Source organism: Anomaloglossus baeobatrachus, chromosome 5 (genome assembly GCF_048569485.1).
Source record: "Anomaloglossus baeobatrachus isolate aAnoBae1 chromosome 5, aAnoBae1.hap1, whole genome shotgun sequence".
In the NCBI taxonomy this organism is placed as follows: Eukaryota; Metazoa; Chordata; class Amphibia; order Anura; family Aromobatidae; genus Anomaloglossus; species Anomaloglossus baeobatrachus.
The window spans coordinates 269,426,710-269,449,845 of NC_134357.1; the positions used below are offsets into that span (position 1 = coordinate 269,426,710).

Below are 23,136 nucleotides of genomic sequence, written 5' to 3' on the forward strand. Positions count from 1 at the left end.
CCCCCTCGGGCCTTTACTTGTGCTGATATTTGTTGTAGAAATGCAAATTATAAATTGATTTCATAAATATTTTCTCAATATTGAATGATTCAATCAATTTTGCCTCTTCCAAATCTGGAGAAATATGTTGTTAAGAATGATGATCGAGTGCTCTTTACTCAAGTCGTGCAGGTTGGACGCTTCAATGGGCTTGACTGGAGTAACGAGTATAATGGAAGACCAATTTCCACCCACATACAGCCAGCTATAAACACAGCATTTCCCTGAGAGGGTGGGCTGTTGCTTTTTTTTGTTTGTTTTTTACACACATCATCCGAACACATTGTTTTTACATCTAGTGAGAGCCATTCAGAGACTGCAAGTGGCTCTCACTGGAGTGCCAGCTCTTATCATTCACTAAAGTGAGTCAGCTCTTTGGGTCAGATCGTTCATGAACCTACACAAAAAACATGACAGCACTCCCAAAACTGCAATGTGAACAGGTGCATAACTGAACATGACATAAAATTACAAAAAAGAGACAGTTTGCACTCTGATAATGCTAAAGCATGAAAACCATGAATGTAAGAATATAGATATTTATTACTGCTAAAGAAAATCTAAGAAAAATGAGATATTTAGCATATAGAAATATCCATTTTTATATCTGCCCAGTCGCCTTGTCACGGCATATCTCGTATACTGGGTACCTACTCTATACTGAAGCCTCTCTCTGGGTTTAAAAACCTCCTTTGTATGGGCAAGTAGGAACCTGCTATATAGGATAAATCACCTGTGGCTAGTGGGGGAGAGGTGCACAGTCATAAGGCATGACCCCATTAATCTAGACAAAAACCTGACCGCACTCCCAAAACTGCAATGTGAACAGGTACATAACTGAACATGACATAAAATTACAAAAAAGAGACAGTTTGCACTCTTGTCTAGATTAATGGGGGTCATGTCTTCTGACCGTGCACCCCTTTCCCACTAGCCACAGGTAATCTTATCCTATATAGCAGGTTCCTATTTGCCCATACACAGGAGGTTTTTAAACCCAGAGAGAGGCTTCAATATAGAGTAGGTACCTAGTTGCGAGATATGCTGTGACGTGGCGACTGGGCAGATATAAGAATGGCAGTTCTTGTATGATAAATATCTCAGTTTTTTCCTAGATTTTCTTTAGCAGTAATAAATATCTATATTCTTACATTCATGCTTTTTATGCTTTAGCATTTCAGAGTGCAAACTGTATTTTTTTTGCATCGTTCATGAACGACACATCCGTGCAACCGTGATACTTGGCCGAGTACCAAGAGTAGTTAGCACCCTGATGTTCAATTGAGTAGTGGCGAACACTCGTGCTCATTATTAGTCATTAATTAAGTCATTTGGTTTCCTTATTTGAGGTACGCTTAGCTATTAAACATTGCATGGTTTCATCGCTCTAGTTAGTGTGTAGACTAGCAAGTAAAAAGGTGGGAGAACATTATAATATTGTGAGAATTCCAACAATTTTCTCAGGGTCATATATAAAAACAACACAAGAAACATTTATTTTTAATTGCTTCACTTTTTATTAGATTTTTGTAGGGTATCTGCGCAAAACTAAAGCATGACAAAAAAGACAGATAATGGGTATGAGATGCATGATTTCAGTAGACTTGAAATGGCCCCTGTTGGTTGAAGAAACATGCACATATAATGGCTAATGTGATAGTAACTAAATTTTATTTACTTAAGATTATATTAGTTTTTTTGCCTAAGAACAATCAAAAATGCTCAAAAGCGATTATCGCAACGCGTTTCACTTCCTCTTAAACTGTTGTGGGAATCATTAACTGCCATATCACAATTTCAGAACTAACACTCAGAACTTAAAGCTTTATATGATTGGGATTAATAGGTGCAGACAAAAGGCAGCCGATAGCAGCAGTTGAAATTATACCACTGGCCATCTGAAAAGTAAAAGAATAATCACATTAATGATGGACATGATAATCGCCTCCTCATTCCAAAAGACATTGTACAATACTTTGCAGTTAAAAGATTTGGGAGGTTATTGCTTATTATAGAAAAAGTGTCTCTTCGGTCTCTCGCCATCCTCACACAGTGGTCAGATGTTCTCCAAACCTCCTCAGGCTTTAGTCACTCCCCAATAGGGTTATCAACTTGACTTTATATTTTTTTCTGGACAGCATACCAAAAAATCACAGACAGACAATATTTTTTTACCAACACATTGGAATACCATAATAAACCATTATTATTATTATAAGTGATCCATGTCTACAGCCCATGATTCTGATATGAAGATATCAGATGCATTCACTGTAAACTGTAAAATAAAGATTGCTACTTTCAGAATAATCTGCATAAGTTTCTTAAGCCTCAAAAAAATCATAGCCACCTTAAAATTTGTTCACAGACAGGACAAAAATGTGTCCTTTTTTTCCGGACTGTCCTGGAATTTCTGAACAGTTGGTAATTCTACTTCCCAGCCTCTCCTACAGTCCACCAATCTGCTCCTTGAGTAGGTGCACACATCAACTAAAGGCCCCGTCACACATAGAGATAAATCTTTGGCAGATCTGTGGTTGCAGTGAAATCATGGACATATTGTTCCATTTGTACACAGCCACAAACCTGGCACTGATTGTCCACAATTTCACTGCAACCACAGATCTGCCAAAGATTTATCTCTGTGTGTGACAGGGCCTTTAGTCTAACAAGGCTCACTGGATCTCATGGGCTTCACACTTGTGGCTTTGATGCATTTTTTCCTCCCTTTCTTCTAAGTGACTTAAAGGGTTACTCCCATCTCCAAGCTCCTATCCCAATATATATCTTATGTCTTATATATGTCTTATGGAACTTCTGTTTATCATTTTCTACTTACTTGCCAAATTAAGAGCAGTGCACCAGGTTCCACACCTTTTTGGGTAGCCATAAGCCCACTTGGTATAGTTTAATCTACTCCCATCTGCATTTACATATTGATTACTCTGCAAAGGAGAAAAAAAGATAACATATGATATGATATGATAGTTGACAATACTCATAATCGGTAGGACATCAATAAGCATTCCACTAAAGAGAGATGTTGGATAATGTGAAGATTCTTCCTAACAGCCATTTTCATGTGTGGTAATATTATTATTATTATTATTATTACTCTACTATTTGAAATACAGTACAATAAGACGTTAAAGAAATGCTTTAGACTGCCATTCTCCCTACCATAAAATAAATGTTGTATCATGCACACGGAAGCCTTGGTAGAAGGACCTTCTACATTAGACAAACTTTGAGAAGCAACATCAATTTAAACTAAGCACTACAAGACTCAAGTGTATGTTATAAGCATCTTGTAGATAGGCACGATGGCCCTGATTCATCAAGGCTGGTGATTTTCTTGATGATGGAGTATGTGAGAGTTTGACGCTCCTGATTCATTAACACTAAAAGTCCCAGAGAGGGGTCATTTAACATTTCTACCTTTGGAACCCAGAGATGGGTTGAATGACCTGAAGGATTTTAGCTAACATCCTATAATCACCGTCTTTTGTTCTATAACTAAGGCCATTACTGTCGCACCACAGGAGGTTGTTGTTTTCCATTGAGTTTAGCCATTTAGTTTCTAGTTAGTTCTATTCAGTTTATTGTATTTGGTCATTTGACCCTCTTTCGGGACTTCAGGGGGGAGCTCGAAATTTATGGGACTTCTAGTGTTAAGAGCTCCATTCCTCTTAATGAAACAGGAGTGTCTAACCTGTGGCATGTACCTCTGTTTTGGCAGGCCAGAAATCTTACTCAAGTCCCTGACTGAAATAAGATTAAGGGTACGCTCACACGAGTGTGAAAATAGGACGAGTGCAATGCGAGAAATTCTCGCATTGCACTCTGACCAATGTTAGGTAATGAGGTTGAGCTGTTGGTCAGCTTTTCTCGCATCCAGATTCTGGATGCGAGAAAAGCGGCAGCATACTGCGTTTTACTGCTACCGCCGTATCTCTCGCACCTATTCAAGTGAATGGATGCGAGAGATACATCGGACTGCACTCGGATGTTATCCCAGTGCAGTGCGATATACAGTACACACAGGCTGACAGTGGAGGAGATGGGAGGATTAACCCCTCCCTCTCCTCCGCAGCGCCCGTACTCAGCTTCACAGCTGTGACCCGATCGCAAGATCGGGTTACAGTCGCATGACACTCGGCTCATGCTCGCAGCAGAGCCTGAGCCAGGGGACATTAGCATATCGCATCCGATGCTCTCGCATCGGATGCCATACGCTCGTGTGAGTCCAGCCTAATGGCGTAAAGAGTTACAAAGCAAACCATGAATTAAATGATTTGAGGAATCAAACTGCTGAAGCACTCCCGTCCTGCTCCACCTTAGCCCATTTACGAGGAGCTGGGAGAAACTGGTGTAAAAGTACCAAAAATGACAACATTTTTGTGCAACTATGATTTGCTCAAAAATGTTGTAACTTTTCAAAGCAGTTTATTTTAGAATTCTGGCAAAATTGCTTTAAAGAATCAGGGCCTATGTTTGTAGAGAGAAACCCCCACTAGCTCTGGAAATAATTCAAGGCTTCTTCACCATAAGTGTTTTTATATTAGCCCCATCTTCTCAAACAAATACAATGCTTATGTTAATGACTGCTACATCCAATTGGTGGCATCAGAGGTCAAGTCGTCTTCCTTCTGAAGAGGCAGTATACATATCTAAATTCCCATAGGTGCATTGCATGGTCAATATGACTCCTTACGCTGAGTTGTCACTCTCCTTAGACCTTCTGTTAGGGGCCTCTCATTCAGCCAAATCAGCTCTCCTGCTTCACTCTAAGGAGGTGCAACACCCAAAAACACGTGTTTACAAATGGAGTTGGCTTCTTATCCTAAGCCATGTGGTGAGGCTTGTTAAAGGGTCGATATTGACTGTTAGGATTGCCAAAACCAATAGGTGGTGACAGAGATCAAGTCATAATTTTTAGAATAGAGGAAGATAACATTTTTCATTTCAAACCCCATGTGTTCTTTTCATCCACATTATTGACTATACCATTGTTTGAACTAAATAGACAAGCTTTCTTGACTACAGTTACTAGATAACTTTAAAAAAGTTAAAATTCTTGCAGTTTTTCCAATTTTATATTAATCATGTAGGAAAGTATATTTTACTGTACTATATATAGTGATCTGTTTTTGTACGAGCAACATCTACTTTCAGAAATAATTATTTGGTAATATCAAGTGCATTTGCTACAAGTAGAACGGAATTTCCTAAGTACGGTACCTACATTGCAATTTTTGTAGACACCAATCCACACAAATCCAAACCGGTTACCAAAGGTCCTTTGAGCCAGAAGTCTCACATAACTATTAACGCAGTGGTTGTGTATGGAGCTTAAACTTCCACGGTGACATCGACAAAATGCCTAAGGCAATAAGAAAATATAATTAATAGGTGGTATTAATTGTAAAGCAGTTAACTGGTATCATTGTTTTAAAAATGTGATATTTTTTATTTTAAATAATTTACAGATACATGAAATGAAGGAACAGAGTTACTATTTTGTTTGAAATGTCCAGTGATGATAAGCTTTTAACAAACTTTCCTAATGTTTGTGGCCTCCTGATATCTGCATTAATCTCCATATGGTTGAATTTTCATGAAGTGTCACAACAGGAGAAAGTAAGCATTACACTAAATGGTTTTTGAAAATGTACTCCTCCCATTTCATGTTCATTAGTGCTGCATTACATGGCCCATAAGTCTCCTTACGCCAACTGAGTACTCTCTTAAAGGAAAATCGTTACCTCTTAGACCCCAGGTCAGAGGCCTCTCACCTAGCTAAATCAGATCGGCTGCTTTATTCTGAAGAGGGGAAAGCAGCAAAAAAACACATTTCTGTAAATGGAGTGTCTGATTTGGCTTTTTAGCCTTACATGTGTTTCAAGGCTATTGACTTTTACAATTACTGCCCTCATTAGGTGACACTAGTATGCCAGTCTTCTCTGAAGGTGAGCCATGCAAATATGGGGCTGCAAAGGGCCAATGTACTATTCTTGCACAAAAGTCTTATTCTTTCTGTGTCTGCCAGTGATCACATGGGCCATCTTCTTTCCTATAGAAGTACACAGCAAACCTACTTATAAAGGAGGGTGTCCCACCAAAACTTACAGGTTTTCCAATGACTTTGCTCCTCACCTTCAACAGACTCATTTAACATGAGTTGCAGAGGGTTCATTGAGCAGAAGGCTTAGCAAGCACACCTGCACTGGAACATAAGACGTAGCACCTCTCTTACATACACGTTTCAGTTCTACACACAGCCACAGGGACTTAGATGACTCTGTGAAATAATACAAGGAAGCAGCATCCTGAAACACTGTGCCCCTCTATTCTGCTTATTAGTGCACTATCAGGAGCTAGGGATCCACCATTCACACTCCATTGGTCCTTCTAGTAGAAGCAAATAATGGGTAGCAATCTTTCACTTACTCCGGAAAAATATTTTTAAAATTTAACTTTTAATAAATCCACTAAAAAGTGATATTTAATCACAAAGGACAAACAATAACCACAGACACAGAAAAAGTGTGCATGACCCTCCTTTTACGTCATAGGATATGTATAGGCCAAAAGCAAATCGACTAATACCGCCACTGTAAAAGGACTTTTGTGACCATAGTCATAAGTGCCACTTAGATCAAAGTCCACTGATCAGTAAAGCAACAAATTAGTCTTACCTCGTTTTATACTAGTAAAACGGATTTGTCTCACCAATTCATATGGGTGCCATTCTTTAAATCACTGGGGTCAATTAAATACCCCTATATAAGATCGGATGTACCTCCCAACGTGTTTCGTTCAGGAAAGAAAACTCATCAGGGGAGTCTCAGGTAATTCAAATCCTATAAGGTCCCATAAGGTATGAACCTGCCTTTTGCATGGCATGCAGTTAGCATGACCACATCATATAGTCAATGTATGGCATATCCAATTTCAGGTCCCACCAAGCAATTGGACCCATAGCCTACAAGAACATGCATGTGGCTGGAGCAGCCGTGCTCGTGATGTGATGTGGTCATGCTAACTGCATGCCATGCAAAAGGCAGGTTCATACCTTATGGGACCTTATAGGATTTGCATTACCTGAGACTCCCCTGATGAGTTTTCTTTCCTGAACGAAACGCGTTGGGAGGTACATCCGATCTTATATAGGGGTATTTAATTGACCCCAGTGATTTAAAGAATGGCACCCATATGAATTGGTGAGACAAATCCGTTTTACTAGTATAAAACGAGGTAAGACTAATTTGTTGCTTTACTGATCAGTGGACTTTAATCTAAGTGGCACTTATGACTATGGTCACAAAAGTCCTTTTACAGTGGCGGTATTAGTCGATTTGCTTTTGGCCTATACATATCCTATGACGTAACAGGAGGGCCATGCACACTTTTTCTGTGTCTGTGGTTATTGTTTGTCCTTTGTGATTAAATATCACTTTTTAGTGGATTTATTAAAAGTTAAATTTTAAAAATATTTTTCCGGATTAAGTGAAAGATTGCTACCCATTATCTCAAATAAAAAAATTTTTTTGCTCAGTGGCTAATTATAAACTTCTAGTAGAAGCACTATTAACATTATATTATGGAAAACCCTTAAAGGTTTATTTACAATTCTAAAAATCCTTTTTTTCTTGGTTAAGTATCTACATTAATACAATAAATCCAAACAGCTTAATGAAATATATCCAAAAATGAAAGAAACCTGAGCTTGTGGAAAGGTCCTCGGACATGAGATAATACGATAGGCACAAGTTCCTTTACTACGACACTTATCGCCATGTTTAGTTCCACACTTTAGTCCCACGCTAGTTGCATCCAATGAGGCATTCTTGCATCTATCCATCTGGCAGTCATCTAGAGGAGAATTTTCAATAATCTCTGGCATGTCACATTTATCCTCTTTGATGCCTGGAACAATTGTATTTTCTTCATGGTCCTGGGGACAATCATCTACAGAAGATAATGAATGAAATTTAAATTTTCAGCTAAGATTTCAGCTGATATTTAGTGTCAGATGTATGTAGATTTGTGGGTACAGATAAGTCATTCCTTAACGTTTTTTGACACAAAATATCTTGGGATATTTGGTGTAGGATTATCAGCTTTTTATTTTTTCAAAAGCATGATTTTGTCATAATCTGGCACAGGATGTTCTTCTATATGTCTATATGTGGCACTCATTGGTTATGGTGTGAGTTGCAGCCTACCAAGGGTTTTGTAGTATGTTGCTATATAGTATTGAGGGTCCTTATCTAAATTCAAGAAAAGGTAAGGAAAGATAGATCTGTACATATCAAAGTTTTAAACCAGGGTGGTAAATATACAAGGTGAAGAAGATATGGTTGCACTCAAGTCCTAGTGCCCAAACTGGCCCAAAAGGTCACCTTGTCCAACATGAGACCAATTTAAAATTGACATCTGATGGCATGTGTTACAAATAACAGCATAGGAAAGACACTTGGACTCAGCTCTAACTCTTGGGTCGCTGATGGGAAGTAAATAAATAACTAATTTTAAAGAACAACATGGACTCCCCCCTATTTTTGTTAAGCAGACATGGTGAAGCAGACAGCTGCGGGCTGGTATTATCAGGCTGGGAAAGGACATGGTTATTTGACGCTTCCCAACCTAACAATACCAGCCCACAGCTACCTCAGAATTGGCACATCCATTAGATGCACCAATTCTGACACTTTGCCCCAGTTCTTCCTGATTGCCTTGGTGCAATAGCAATCAGGGTAATATTTTAAGGGGGGTTGATGTCAGTTGTGTAATGTCAGCTGGTATCAAACCCTGGTGTTAGTAGTGGAGAGGCATCTACCAGACACCCCCATTACTAACCCAGTAAGTTTAAAGTGAAAAGAAAAACACATAGGAAAAAATAGTTCATTTGAATAAAACTTCCCCACACTATCCCTCATTCATTAATTTATTATTTAATAAATATCCTGGAGGCTCCAATGTAATTCATGTTTACTGACATCACTGAGTGTGAGAAATTCTGGATCTGACACTGACCAATAGTGACCTATGAAGCCTCAATCTTTCAACAAGGCACCATAGGTTGGAGTACCGATTAAGTAGACATCATGGGACCAGTACACCATGTATTACATCGAAGCTTTGGGGATTTTTTAAAATAAATTGGTGAACGAGGGATAGAATAGGGGAGTCTTTATTCAAATAAATTATTATTTTTTGTGAATTTTTTTTCACTTTACACTTACTGGGTTAGTAATAAAGGTGTCTTCTAGACGCCTCTCCATTACTAACCCCCGGGCTTGATGCCAGCTGACAATTCACAGCTGACATCAACCCCAAAAAATATTACCCTTATTGCCACCACACAAGGGCAGTCGATAAGAGCCAGGGTGAAGCACCAAAGCTGTTGCAACTAATAGATGCAGACTGCTATTTTTAGACTGGGAAAGGCTAAATAACCATGGACCTTCTCAGCCTGACAAGATCAGCCCTCAGCTGTCTGCTTTATGTTGGCTGGTAATCCAAAATAGGGGGGAGCCTACACCATTTTTTTAATTATTTAATTATTTTATTTTATTTATTGAGTTAAACAAGGCTAAAAACACCCTTTAATTTCACATGAAATGCACTAAAGGGTGCAAGTATACAAACCGTGCTCTAATCTAAGCTCTCTCTCCTATATCAAGTTTTCATGAACTGCTTCCAGAGGACAGTGGACCGAGTATCACAACCCCGGATCTCATATCACACCTAATAATGTAATGCGGCTGGCCAATCACAGTAATGCCAGTATCCAACATGGCCACGGTATTACTGTTATTGACTGGCAATCCACACATGTTGATTGGCTGTAAAACAGCTGCAAAACATGCGGGACGATGGCTTGAGCTTTCGCTTGAGTACCCGCAATACTCGATTGAGTAGCGAGCATACCCAGGCAACCAATGCTCGCTCATCACTACTGCTGATTTTAAAAAAAACAAAAACAGGCCTGTTCATGATATTTCTGAAATCTCCTAGCTTTTGCTGATAGTATAAAGTAAAAAGCAGCTTTTAATTTGCATTAAAAAATGTAGCAAAAAACCTCAAATGCTACACGCTTACAATTAATATTTAAATCAAGACTGATTTTTTTTTATTTAGAGAGTTTTTGGAAAAAGATCATAATGCTGAATAAGGGGAATTACAAGCTGCTGAAAGTTAAGATAATATGTCAAAAAATATTCACGTATTTATATATTTGACTGATTAAACAGACAGAATAAAATAGAAATACGAAATGACTTAAGTATAAGGTTCGCTCACCTGGCTTTTCAGCAAAGATGGTCCCCACTAGGAGCAGGAGCACGAGATGCAACATGTCTGTAAGAAAAACAAAATCTTCACATCAAAACATTCTCTTCTGTATTTAAGATCATCATATATAAACTTGGTTGATTTACCGTAATAGAGATGAGTCCTTTGTAATTTCTTTCTAGTCTTTTTTCATATCTTTTCTATGTCGGCTTCCATTTATAGATGAATTTTAGGAAGTTGTGGTCTTAGTTCTATTACCTGATGTCAAATTTAACAAGATGTCTAAAAATTGCACAAGGTATAGATAATATAATCTCTAGTTATGCATATTGAGTAGAACTTCAATAAAGATGTTCAAAATTGTTTGGTAAACTAGAAAATTAAATTGTGTAGAAACACTGCTTACGTTGTCCTAAAACTGTCTATAGCTTGTAGAAACAGAACAGAAGATATAAGAAACACTAGAATCATTATTATTCAGTTTCACTTAAATCCTATTTTGATTCATATTACAAAAATGGAAATCTAAGCCCATGTTCCCACATAAGGTAAATATTATATATTTTTTTTGTTTAGTTTGTTTGTGCAGAAAATCTGCTGCCTTTAACTGTGCAAGCAAAGACCCTGATAAACCAGGCATTTTTTGTGTGTGTCTTTTTCTCTATAGGCTCCTATTGAGAGCCTAAGGAAATACTTGTAAAAATAAACAGTGCAAAATTGATACCTTCCTATATATACTGCATATATATATATATATATATATATATATATATATATATATATATATAGAGTGCCTTGCGAAAGTATTCAGCCCCCTTGAACTTCTCAACCTTTTCCTACATTTCAGGCTTCAAACATAAAGATAAAATTTAAAATTTTTTGGTGAAGAATCAACAAGTGGGACACAATTGTGAAGATGAATGAAATTTATTGCTTATATTAACTTTTGTAAAAAATAAAAAACTGAAAAGTGAGATGTGCAATATTATTTGTCCCCTTTAAGTTAATACTTCGTAGCGCCACCTTTTGCTGCGAATACAGCTGCAAGTTGCTGGGGTATGTCTCTATCAGTTTTGCACATCGAGAGACTGAAATTCTTGCCCATTCTTCCTTTGCAAACAGCTGGAGCTGAGTGAGGTTGGACGGAGAGCTTTTGTGAACAGCAGTTTTCAGCTCTTTCCACAGATTCTCGATTGGATTCAGGTCTTGACTGTGACTTGGCCATTCTAACACCTGGATACATTTATTTGTGAACCATTCCATTGTAGATTTTGCTTTATGTTTTGGATCATTGCCTTGTTGGAAGGCAAATCTCTGTCCCAGTCTCAGGTCTTTTGCAGACTCCAACAGGTTTTCTTCAAGAATGGTCCTGTATTTGGCTCCATCCATCTTCCCATCAATTTTAACCATCTTCCCTGTCCCTGCTGAAGAAAAGCAGGCCCAAACCATGAGGCTGCCACCACCATATTTGACAGTGAGGATGGTGTGTTCAGGTGATGAGCTGTGTTGCTTTTACGCCAAACATATCGCTTGGCATTGTGCCCAAAAAGTTTGATTTTGCTTTCATCTGACCAGAGCACCTTCTTCCACATGTTTGGTGTGTCTCCCAGGTGGCTTGTGGAAAACATTAAACAACACTTTTTATGGATGTCATTGAGAAATGGCTTTCTTCTTCCACTCTTCCATAAAGGCCAGATTTGTGCAGTGTACGACTAATTGTTGTCCTATGGATAAACTCTCCCACCTCAGCTGTAGATCTCTGCAGTTCATCCAGAGTGGTCATGGGCCTCTTGGCTGTATCTCTGATAAGTCTTCTCCTTGTTTGAGATGAAAGTTTAGAGAGAAGGCCGAGTCTTGGTAGATTTGCAGTGGTATGATACTCCTTCCATTTCTGTTACGTCCCCGCCGGAGTCTGCTCCAGCGACTTCTGCTCCGATCACCAGGCGACGTCGTGTTCCTGCCGTGGATGGTGCTGGTGATGGGAAAGAAGTCAATGCCAGCGGCACTAGTGGGCGCAGGCTCCGATCATCCACTGGGCTGGGTTAGCTTGGGATCTGCAGTACCGCTGGCTGACTGTGGGTGGCATGTGTCTTCTAGCTGAAGTTGCCAGCGTTCAGCTACAGCCAATGGGAAGACACCACACCCTTCTTATTTCCCCTCCTGTCACATCATTACTGCCAGATATAGTTCTGATTTTCCTGGCTCCTGTTACGTCCTATTCTGTTGGTGATTCCTGTGTTGACTTCTGCGTATTTTTGACTACCCTTCTGCCTACTGTTTTTGTACCTTGCTGCCCGACCCGGATCTGACCTCTGCTACGTGTGCTGACTACGTCACTGCCTGCCGATTCTGTCCCTGTTCCGCAATTCCTGGTTTGACCCTGCCTGACTACTACTCTTATCGGACTGCAGCCTTCCACAGGTAGTGATCTCCAGGGTCCTGTGTAATTCCAAATCCCTGTATAGGGGTTAAAGGGCTTCAGGGTTCTGGGGGTCCTACTTGGTGAGTGGCTTCCCTCTAGCCTCCCCTTTACAGCCCATCTGAGTCTGTGGATCCAGGCAGGCGTTACAATTTCAATATGATCGCTTGCCTTGGGATGTTTAAAGTTTTGGAAATCTTTTTGTATCCAAATACGGCTTTAAACTTCTCCACAACAATATTACGGACCTGCCTGTTGTGTTCCTTGGTCTTCATGATGCTCTCTGCGCTTCAAACAGAACAGTGAGACTATCACAGAGCAGGTGCATTTATATGGAGACTTGATTACACACAGGTGGCTTATATTTATCATCAGTCATTTAGGACAACATTGGATCATTCAGAGATCCTCAATGAACGTCTCGAGTGAGTTTGCTGCACTGAAAGTAAAGGGGCCGAATAATATTGCATATTTTCAGTTATTTATTTTTTACAAAAATTTAAAATAAGCAATACATTTTGTTCACCTTCACAATTGTGTCCCACTTCTTGTTGATTCTTCAACAAAAATTAAAATATTTTATCTTTATGTTTGAAGCCTGACATGTGGGAAAAGGTTGAAAAGTGGATTACTTCTACGGCGTCGCACTCTGCTCACATTGCAGAGTCCGGCAGACAACCTGGTGCTCAGCTCGGCATCGGCTCAGTTGAGGTGTGTAGTAGGAGACTGCCGAAGATAGTCTCTACTTGCAGTGGTGAAATCCTGGCGTCCCTGGCATACCTCTATTTAGTGACCAGCTAATCATTGTCTGCTTGGTTTGAGAGTTCCATGGTGTGAATTACTCCTACTCCTTTTGGTTTATTACCTCTGGTGTCATTTTGTCTCTCATCTGTGGTCATTTGCAGTGTGAGTGTTTCAGTTTTATCCCCTTGTCTGTGCCTTTGCGAGGTTGTAATCTGGGGTCCTGCCCTTCCCAGGGTTGGTATTATTAGGACAGGGCCGGACAGGAGACAGGGCTTAAGGTGGTGACCTGGATTTCCCTACTATCAAGGGTACCTCCAGGGTCAGGGCGAGCACAGGACCCACAGTCGCAGGGCCAGCATAGCACCCCCTGACCGTGTCGGACTGTGAGAGAGTCCTGCTCACCGTTGAGTGAGTATCAGCTGAGGCGTTCCTAGGTCGGTAAATCCAAATAGAAGCAGAGATGTCACCCTGCCCTGCAAGGAGAAGAGCGCACCGAGGAGCATCACAGCACCGAGCTCCTGGGAGTGGACTTTTCCCCCCTCAACTGTACAGTTAGTCTTTACCAGTGTGTGTACTTAATAAGGCATAAAGTAGGTCTCAGTAGCCATAGCACGTTAGCCGTGCTGCACGAGTAACAGAGGCCAGCTAGGTTGTTAGTGTAGTGCAGTTGTTAATACTTTATGCTTGCCTTGTGGTATTGTGGAATTGATCTTTGTAATAGCTGGGGCAATGTATAGTTGGGGCTCTGTAGCTAATTTCTGTAATGTGTTAATCTTGAACTGTTACAAAATTAGTATTAAAGCTATTCCCTTGTTTCTGCCACCTCATCTTGCGTACTGGAATTGAATTCTGCACAACAGTGGCCCCTCTGCCATCTCTACATCTCTATCGGTCTTAGAGTATTTTATTTGGGAAAGTTTTGATGTCAAAACTTGAAGCTGCAATTTCTATGCAATAAGCAGCATCTCATTCCTCTGAGATATTCAGCTCTCCAGACAGTTCCTTGCTATTCAGCTACCTGTATCGGTTTTCCAAATTGGCCCACAATGTGAATCCCAATTGGACACCCTATTTAAGTTTGGTCTTTCACTTCCTTTCTTGCGAGGTTGTTAAGCTTCTAGCATTTAATCAAGCTCCTGCTGCACCTCCATATTATAATGCTGTTCCAGTGTACCGACCAGCTACCACTATACCCTCCACCCCAAGTATCCATGCCGGACTATTCAGGTCGTCACAGGATACTGCACAAACTGCCCTCCGCGTGCAGTATTCAACCCCCCATGGTTCTGGGTCTCTATCCTGCAGTACTGCCTCCACCAGCATTCACAAATCCTAGATACACTTTGCACCACACCTGTCAGGCACACCAGTGGGCTGCTTAAGCAGGAATAGGGCCGCCCACCTAGGGGTCAGACAGGGAGGTGGGAGGTGTCAGTTAGTCGAGTGGTAGCCCTCGAACTGAGAGGCGCTCTGAGGAAGCTGGGAGTTGGAGCTCCCAGGAGAGAAGTAAACTAGGTTGGAGACGGTGGTCTGGACCTAGAGGAGTCAGACCCTCGATCACAGGAGATTGAGGCTAGGTGCCTGGAACCCATCAAGGAGGATGGTCAGCAGCCTGGTCCTATCACCGGTCCGGGACCAAAGGCACGTCGGGGTACACGGACCCTAGGTCGGGGAGAAGCTTCAGGCGACCCAGCAATTAACCTGCGGAGGACAGGGCCTTTATGGACTGTTCCCACCAAGCTCAGAGATCGGGGGCACTAGCGCAACGAGGAGGATAAAGCTTTCCCAAAAAAGAGGCCCACTGAAATCCCAAGCGTGAGCTCCTGAGAGCAGGCTCCTTCACTTAGCCAAAGTGGGGAGCGAGGCCCGGACAGCTCCAAGCTACCGGGCCACAACGAACAATCTAAACTTTTGTGCCAGGAGGCAGGTTACGGACCACCAGGCAGTGTTTCAGGGGACGAGAACCGGACAAGCTCCCCTCGAGAGGCAACGGCAGTCAGAGACTTGGTTTACCTTATTGTCAGCATTTGCGTCATTGCTGAGTGAGTACCCGACTGACCCCTGCACTGCGCCCTCGTATCTACCATCCAGAGTCCCGGGGTCTACCCCTACCTGTGGAGGGTAACGTCATCTAGCTGCCCCACTCCATCACCCCGGGTACTCCCAATGGCAGCGGCGGTATTCCCAATTACCGTACACCACGGGTGGCATCACAAACTATATGAATTCCCCTGTAAATACCCCCTTTTTATTTGAGTGTGGCCCCTATCCCCCGGGTCCAGAGACCCTCGAGACATGAGCAATCACCACCCCCGGATCCAAGCGGTTCGATTCCCTGCAGGGGCGGCACACATTCATCCATCCATCCTGGATAGATTTACTACTCTGCCTGCTGCTGCTACTTTCAGAGACTGTACTGTGTCCGTGGTGATAGCTGCCGGGGTATCGTAGATCTTCTGGGGCTGCCCTTTGCCGGCTGCTTACCAGCATGTGTACCTGCTAGTGAAGATTCGGCGGCTAGTCCAGTTCGCTCCCCTGGGCAAGTGAACGGTACCTTCAGTCCAATTGACTCCCTAATGCCAGGCTCACCCCGCGAGCAAACCAGTCACCCAGTGATGGCTCTCATTTAGCCAGGATTCCGTAATGACCACCACATCGTAATCTGTTGTTGACATGAGTCTCAAACTCATTCATTTTGTTTTCAAGAGTTCTTGCATCTGTCAGTAGACATTTAATACTATTAAAACACTTAATACTATTAACATATTTAGTTACTGCTGTATTCGCAATGTTCCCCTAAGGGGCACTTTGCACACTGCGACATCGCAGGTGCGATGTCGGTGGGGTCAAATTGAAAATGACGCACTTCCGGCATCGCATGCGACATCGCAGTGTGTAAAGCCTAGATGATACGATTAACGAGCGCAAAAGCGTCGTTATCGTATCATCGGTGCAGCGTCGGCGTAATCCATGATTACGCTGACGCGACGGTCCGATGTTGTTCCTCGCTCCTGCGGCAGCACACATCGCTGTGTGTGAAGCCGCAGGAGCGAGGAACATCTCCTACCGGCCTCACTGCGGCTTCCGTAGGATATGCGGAAGGAAAGAGATGGGCAGGATGTTTACATCCTGCTCATCTCCGCCCCTCCGCTCCGATTGGCCGCCTGCCGTGTGACGTCACAGTGACGCCGCACGACCCGCCCCCTTAACAAGGAGGCGGGCCGCCGGCCACAGGGACGTCGCACGGCAGGTGAGTGTGTGTGTGAAGCTGGCGTAGCGATAATTTTCGCTACGCCAGCTATCACCACATATCGCTGCTGCGACGGGGGCGGGCACTATCGCACTCGGCATCGCAGCATCGGGCTGCGATGTCGCAGTGTGCAAAGCCCGCCTAAGTCACTGTGAGACGTCAATTCAGTGTGTCATCTGCTGTACAGCTACCTAACAAATGTATAATATAGCACACAAATGTTCACCCATACTGACATGAGCATAAAAGTTGTAAGAAATTATAATAATAGTATAATTTGTACTTATCTTGTAGACAAGAGAGTACATTACAAAACTGCCACATAGGAGGAACTTATGTAAGTAACTCAAGCTATGGGCCCATGCAGATAACTTATCAGTAAAAAAACTGTTGGAAAGATTGTCAATTAGTTCAATAATAAAACAGTATTCCTTGTGTAAGAAGGGCTTGACACATATGCAACGTCTACTGATAAAAAGTAATTGGTTGAATTTCTCTTAGTATTTACTATATAGTTTTAGCTTGTCTCCAGCCTGCAGTGAACCAGGTTTAGTACATATAATAGTTAAATGTACATTCAACTTATCTGGAAAGGCTTTGTATACAATTTTTGAACGTAAGCAAAACCTGAAAGAATTGGTCAGCACACCTGTGTAATGTGTAGATAGATAAAAAACAAAATAAAACGAGGAAATACCCTACAGTAAATAAATAGTAATAGTACGTTTAAAAAATAGGGTAATTAATTTACACTATTTTGATTAAAAGAGTGTGACACCCTGGACTAGCCAGGTAGTTACAGTTAGAGCCCCGCACAACACCAGTCCCTAACAAGGTGACAGCAGCCAAACACTTTAAACCCTAGTCACCCCCCTCAGGGCTTAATGGGCACACCAGGGGGTGGAGCCAGGCGGTTGGCCATGCCCACCGAGGAGTTCAAAGAGCCTGAGGCGGGAAAAACGTTAGATTAGTTCAGGAGGTGAAGGAGAGTGGAAGCAGGCCTGGTCCCAGGTCTGCAGCAGTCTGACAGGTGCCAGGGTTGGAGCCCGGGCACCTTTGGCTAGGAGGCATACGGAGGCCTCTGCCTGCAGGAGGCGGGAAGATGGCTCGGTGGAGCCATGCTGGACTGGGACAGGGTGGTGGTCCGCCGGCACCGACCCGGGGAACCGACTGGAAAACGGAGCACAAAGGGGGGTACTCAGACCCTGAAACGAGGTCCAGAAGCTACTGGACTGAGTTAATTAACTGATTGCGGCCAGGACTATAGGTCCTTTCCCACCCAAAGTCCTGACTGAAGACAACAGCCCAACGAGGGGGATAGAAAGCCACCGCTCAGGCAGAGAGATCCCATGGGCCAGCGTCTGCGGGCAAAGCGCTCCTCCAACATACACAAGCCGGGGAGCGGACTCCTGTATTGCAAGTCCAGGTAGTCCATCAACACTTAAAAAGGTGCAGGAGAAAGGCAGAGACCACCAACCGGGTTGGGGACAAGACTGCAGCTGGCTGCGGGCACCGACCACCATCATCTTGGTTTGCCAGAGACTTGTATGTGTTTCTAATCGTGAGTACACCAGTGCCCTCCGGCCGCGCACCTTCCTGCACCCCCCAACTACTCCGCCAACGGGTCCCGGAGCCACCATCCCTACCCACGGAAGGTTAACATCTTGCTGCGCAACATCTCCCCCGGGTGCCCCGTAACCGCAGCGGTGGCGTCCACCTTCACCACAACCCGTGGGTGGCGTCACAAACTTAACCACGGCTCCGGCCGTAAACCTATGTCCCCCAAAACGCCAGCACCTTTCAGATCGGAGTGACCACAGGGCCCCCGGGTCCGGAGATGCTCGAGCCACCCACCAGCGAGCCCGGATCCGAGCGGCTTGGTTGCAGCCGAGCCCGGGGAGGTACACATCGACTCTTCTGGTGTCACGAACAGGATACTTACCCATTCACTTACCGAAGTGCAGATGATCTCGGAGGAGCAGGTAAGAAGTGACCGACGCCCCTATGTTCCCCAGGAACCAGCCGTCTCGGCTGAGGGACCCGGCCTGCTCCCATCCACCACACCGTCTCCCTCATCGCCCGTGTCCGCAGCCACCGCCCCGACTGACCCGCTGCCTCAGTCCGTGGCAGCGGAACCCGTACCACCTACGGGGGAGGACCCAGCTACTGGGCCCTCAGGCCTTACCATCATCATCGCTCCAGCACCGCCGATGGCATCCCATCCGGCCCCGAGCATGGCCACAACAGAGATGACGACGTCTCCGGCAGTTCGCCCGCCCACAACGGAGGCGATCCTCGACCAGAAGCCAGCACCGCAAGTCATGTTGACCGCTCCCAGACACCCAGCCTCGGCTGAGGCACGACGGGGATGTAGCTGCCAAGTGGCAGAGCAGGCCACATCACAGCGGGGTTCCTCATTACCGAAGGTACCGGTCGTAGGCGGCACGGAGCGACTCCGGCTGGGCCCGTCCCCCACATAGGCTGACCCGGAGCAGGCAACCGACGCTCCATACTGGGAGCGGCAGCAACGGCAGCTGCGCCACGAGATTGCTGTTTAAAAAGGAAGAAAATTGAAAAAGGTAGCGGTTCCCGGCTACCATCCTGCCCGTCCCCGTTGGGACGTTGTTGATTTCCGTTTGCTTTATATAACCCCCATTTACATATAGACGTGGCTGAGAACTCGCAAGCCACCCAAAACTTTTGGGCTTGTAAATAATCCCGGTCCACCCGTTCAGGTCCTACAGTCTCCGGAGAGGCTGGTTGGAGGAAGGGCCTGCAGAAGAGGAGGCCGGGGTCCCGTCACCAAAGAAACCAGTGAGTACCCTCCGGGTCAGGGGTCCCCTGGACGTGGGGCCTCTGAGAGACTGCCAGGTAAGGAACTTATTACCCGGCCTATGTGGGCAACACCCGGATCTTAACCCGATTCCTGGACTGGGGAAAAGGGGTGCTGACCTAGTTCTTAGAGGCAGCATCAGAGCTAGGTTTGCTTGGGTTGGCAAATGAAAGGACCCGGTCCCGTCCCGTTCCCGGTTAATAAAAATGTTTTATTTTGGTAACGTTTAAGCAAAATGCCTCCCATAAGGGATGAATACCAAGCCTTCTTGATGTAAATACGTTAGTATACTTGTACATGTTCTAAAACGTTTTATCTTTTTCAGAAAAAAATAAACGGTGGTGGTCGGACAGCCCGTGGACGGTCTGTAATTAACCAAGGGGGAGTGTGATGCCCTGGACTAGACAGGTAGTCACAGTTAGAGCCCTGCACAACACCTGTCCCTAACAAGGTGTCAGCAGCCAAACACTTTAAACCCTAGTCACCCCCCTCAGGGCTTAATGGGCACACCAGGGGGTGGAGCCAGGTGGTTGGCCACGCCCACTGAGGAGTTCAGAGAGCCTGAGGCGGGAAAAACGTTAGATTAGTTCAGGAGGTGAAGGAGAGTGGATGCAGGCCTGGTCCCAGGTTTGCAGCAGTCTTATAGGTGCCAGGGTTGGAGCCCGGGTACCTTTGGCTAGGAGGCATACAGAGGCCTCTGCCTGCAGGAGCCAGGAAGATGGCTCGGTGGAGCCGTGGTGGACCGCGACAGGGTGGTGGCCCGCCGGTATCGACCCGGGGAACCGACTGGAAACCGGAGCACAAAGGGGGTACTCAGACCCTGAAACGAGGTCTAGAAGCTACTGGACTGAGTTAATTAACTGATTGTGGCCAGGACTATAGGTCCTTTCCCACCCAAAGTCCTGACTGAAGACAGCCCAACGAGGGGGATAGAAAGCCATCGCTCAGGCAGAGAGATCCCATATGCCAGCGCCTGCGGGCAAAGGGCTCCTCCGACATACACAAGCTGGGGAGCAGACTCCTGTATTGCAAGTTCAGGTAGTCCATCAACACTTAAAAAGGTGCAGGAGAAAGGCAGAGAGCACCAACTGGGTGGGGGACCAGACTGCAGCCGGCCTCGGGCACCGACCACCATCACCTTGGTTTACCAGAGACTTGTGTGTGTTTCTAATCGTGAGTACACCAGTACCCTCCAGCCGCGCACCTCCCTGCACCATCAAACACCCCCAACGGGTCCCGGGGCCACCATCCCTGCCCACAAAGGGGTTAACAACTTGCTGCGTAACATCTCCCCCCGGGTGCCCCGTAACCGCAGCAGTGGTGTCCACCTTCACCACATCCCGTGAGTGGTGTCACGAACTTAACCCCGGCTCCGGCCGGAAACCTACGTCCCCCAAAACGCCAGCCCCTTTCAGATCGGAGTGACCACAGAGCCCCCGGGTCCACTCGAGACACCCACCAGCGAGCCCGGATCCGAGCGGCTCGGTTGCAGCCGAGCCCGAGGTGGTACAAGAGCATTAAAGCCATCCCACCACAACAAGATGTACCCAATCTGAACTGTCCCTAAGTTTAGTATTTCACCTCGATATGTGCCAGGAGGTCTCAAAATAGATGGGGGTAGACCAGGAACTAGACCAGACCGTTCCATATCTCCTGTGGAAAAGCAGCCAGAAGCCACCACAAGGAGCTAGACAGTAACAATGCAAGTCAAATTTATGTATGAGATAGCCAAGATGATTGTCTATAAAATGAAGACAGTCTCTCATTCGAAGCAGTAGTGGATGGGGAAATACGAAGCCTGAAAGTCAAAAGTTCAAAACACTGTTATCCTTATGCTCGACAGTGTATCTTGAATCATTGAAAGGGTTGTCCACTACTTGGACAACTCCTTTCATACCCCATGTTTGATCCCATTAAAATAAAAAAACTTTCACTCACCTCCCGTGCCGTCACTGTTCCGGCAGTGTTGGCACTTACGATATGTTCCCAGGGCTCACTTGAGGTTGTGACTTTACACAAGCCCTATCCTCAACCACCACTGGCTTCTCTCTCCATGCCTTTGGACATTTGATTAATCAATAGAAAGTGAGAGCTACTGCTGATAAAAGTTTTATGAGCCTCCTGTCTTGCAGCCGGTTACCACTGACCTGGAGGCTGGACCGGAGTCCCAAGTGTTGATCAGTTTATCTCTAGTTGAAGCCTATGAAGCTTTTGTTCGTTAATTAATTAATTACTTCATTCATTCATTCATAGTAGTAGCCATAACTTTCTCATTTTTGGGTAGGTCTGATACCTTTCTTTTTTGTGTTTCTAAGGCTTTGTAAAGTTTTTTTTCTCTGCAGCTGTCCTCACCAAGCTATGCAATAACAATCTTCTCTGGTTATTGTTTTTTGCTGCATTTTCTGAGTTTTCCACATTATTTCATGCTTTTTTGGCGCAGATTTGTTTCTGTAGTACGGAAAAGCTATAATTCTGCAGTTAAGAAAGCAGTACTAATTGTTTACATTATTTTTTTTTACATGCAATTTTTTCACTCTTCCCTTATAAGTCTATTATAAAAAGACCAAATCTGTACAGTTCAACAGCGTCTATAGGTGCGTAGTGGACACAATTTTCATGAACATCTGATTTGTTTGGATAGTTAAACGCTGCAAAATTTCTGTAGAAAAACGCAGCAAAAAAACACAGCAATTAGGCTCCATGTCCAAGTAAAGTGAATTTGATGATTTCATGAAAATCCGCCCACTCTAAAATTCGCGTCTACGGATGATGCTTAACCCGGCGGCTTTGATGCTTGTTTTCTCTATAAACTTCTACGTAAAGTTTGAAAAAAAGCATGTAAAGAAAACAGCATTGCATTTTTTAGTTTTTGCAAAATTAAAACTTTTCTGTACTATAAAAGCAGTAAAAACGCTACTTTAAGGCTATGTGCGCACTAGGCGTTTCTTTCACGCTACGTTTTTTGTGCATTTTTGTCTGCAAAAAAAACGCACCCGTGGTAAAAAGGCGATAAAAACGCATCGCGTTTTTGGCTGCGTCTTTGTGCATTGCGTTTTTTCTGCGCTTTTTCCCAAGAACAATGCCTATTGTTGAAAAAAAAAAAGAAATGTCATTTTCTGCCTCTCCCTTGTCATTCATTCCCCATTTGCGAGGCATACACTGGGAATGCTGGGTGAGTCCTCCTCTTCCTGTTTCGTATCGGCGTTCTAGTCATAGAAACGCAGCAATTTGCATTTATCATTGCGTTTTTCAACATCTCATTGAATACAATGATTGAAAAACGCAGAAATAATTGACATGCTGCGTTTTTGTGGACACCACAAAAACGCAGCTACAAAAAAACGCTGTGAGCGGACAGCACTTCTGAAAACCCATAGACATTGCTCGAGAAGCAATGTCACAGCGTTTTCAGCACAAAATCCTGGTTAAAACGCCGCGAAAAACGTAGCAAAAATGTCTCGTGCGCACAGGGCCTAAATCTGTACACAAAAATGCACCAATCAGAGAAGTTTGTTATTGCGTCATGTGGTGCAGACACCTGCAGAAAACATG

At 44.0% G+C, this 23,136-nt stretch overlaps 1 protein-coding gene across 1 annotated transcript; it reads right to left on the reverse strand.

Moving 5' to 3' along the window:
- Positions 1-1,548: 1,548 nt before the first annotated feature.
- LOC142309959 (bone marrow proteoglycan-like) lies at positions 1,549-10,516 on the reverse strand. The gene is made up of 6 exons (XM_075347431.1): positions 10,485-10,516; positions 10,348-10,404; positions 7,763-8,010; positions 5,285-5,422; positions 2,879-2,984; positions 1,549-1,937 (listed from the first exon to the last, which is right to left on the reverse strand). The coding sequence occupies exons 2-6, from the start codon at positions 10,400-10,402 to the stop codon at positions 1,879-1,881; spliced, it is 606 nt and encodes a 201-aa protein (XP_075203546.1). The 5' UTR covers positions 10,403-10,404; positions 10,485-10,516; the 3' UTR covers positions 1,549-1,878.
- Between the last annotated feature and the right edge of the window lie 12,620 nt (positions 10,517-23,136).

What these genes read in the sequence shown, in the direction of transcription:
- LOC142309959 (XM_075347431.1), bottom strand. Translation starts at nt 10,402, where the DNA reads ATGTTGCATCTCGTGCTCCTGCTCCTAGTGGGGACCATCTTTGCTGAA. An exon ending in CATCTTTGCTGAAAAGCCAG is followed by an intron (nt 8,011 to 10,347) that starts GTGAGCGAACCT and finishes TATCTTCTGTAG; the next exon opens with ATGATTGTCCCCAGGACCAT. An exon ending in GGACCTTTCCACAAGCTCAG is followed by an intron (nt 5,423 to 7,762) that starts GTTTCTTTCATT and finishes TTATTGCCTTAG; the next exon opens with GCATTTTGTCGATGTCACCG.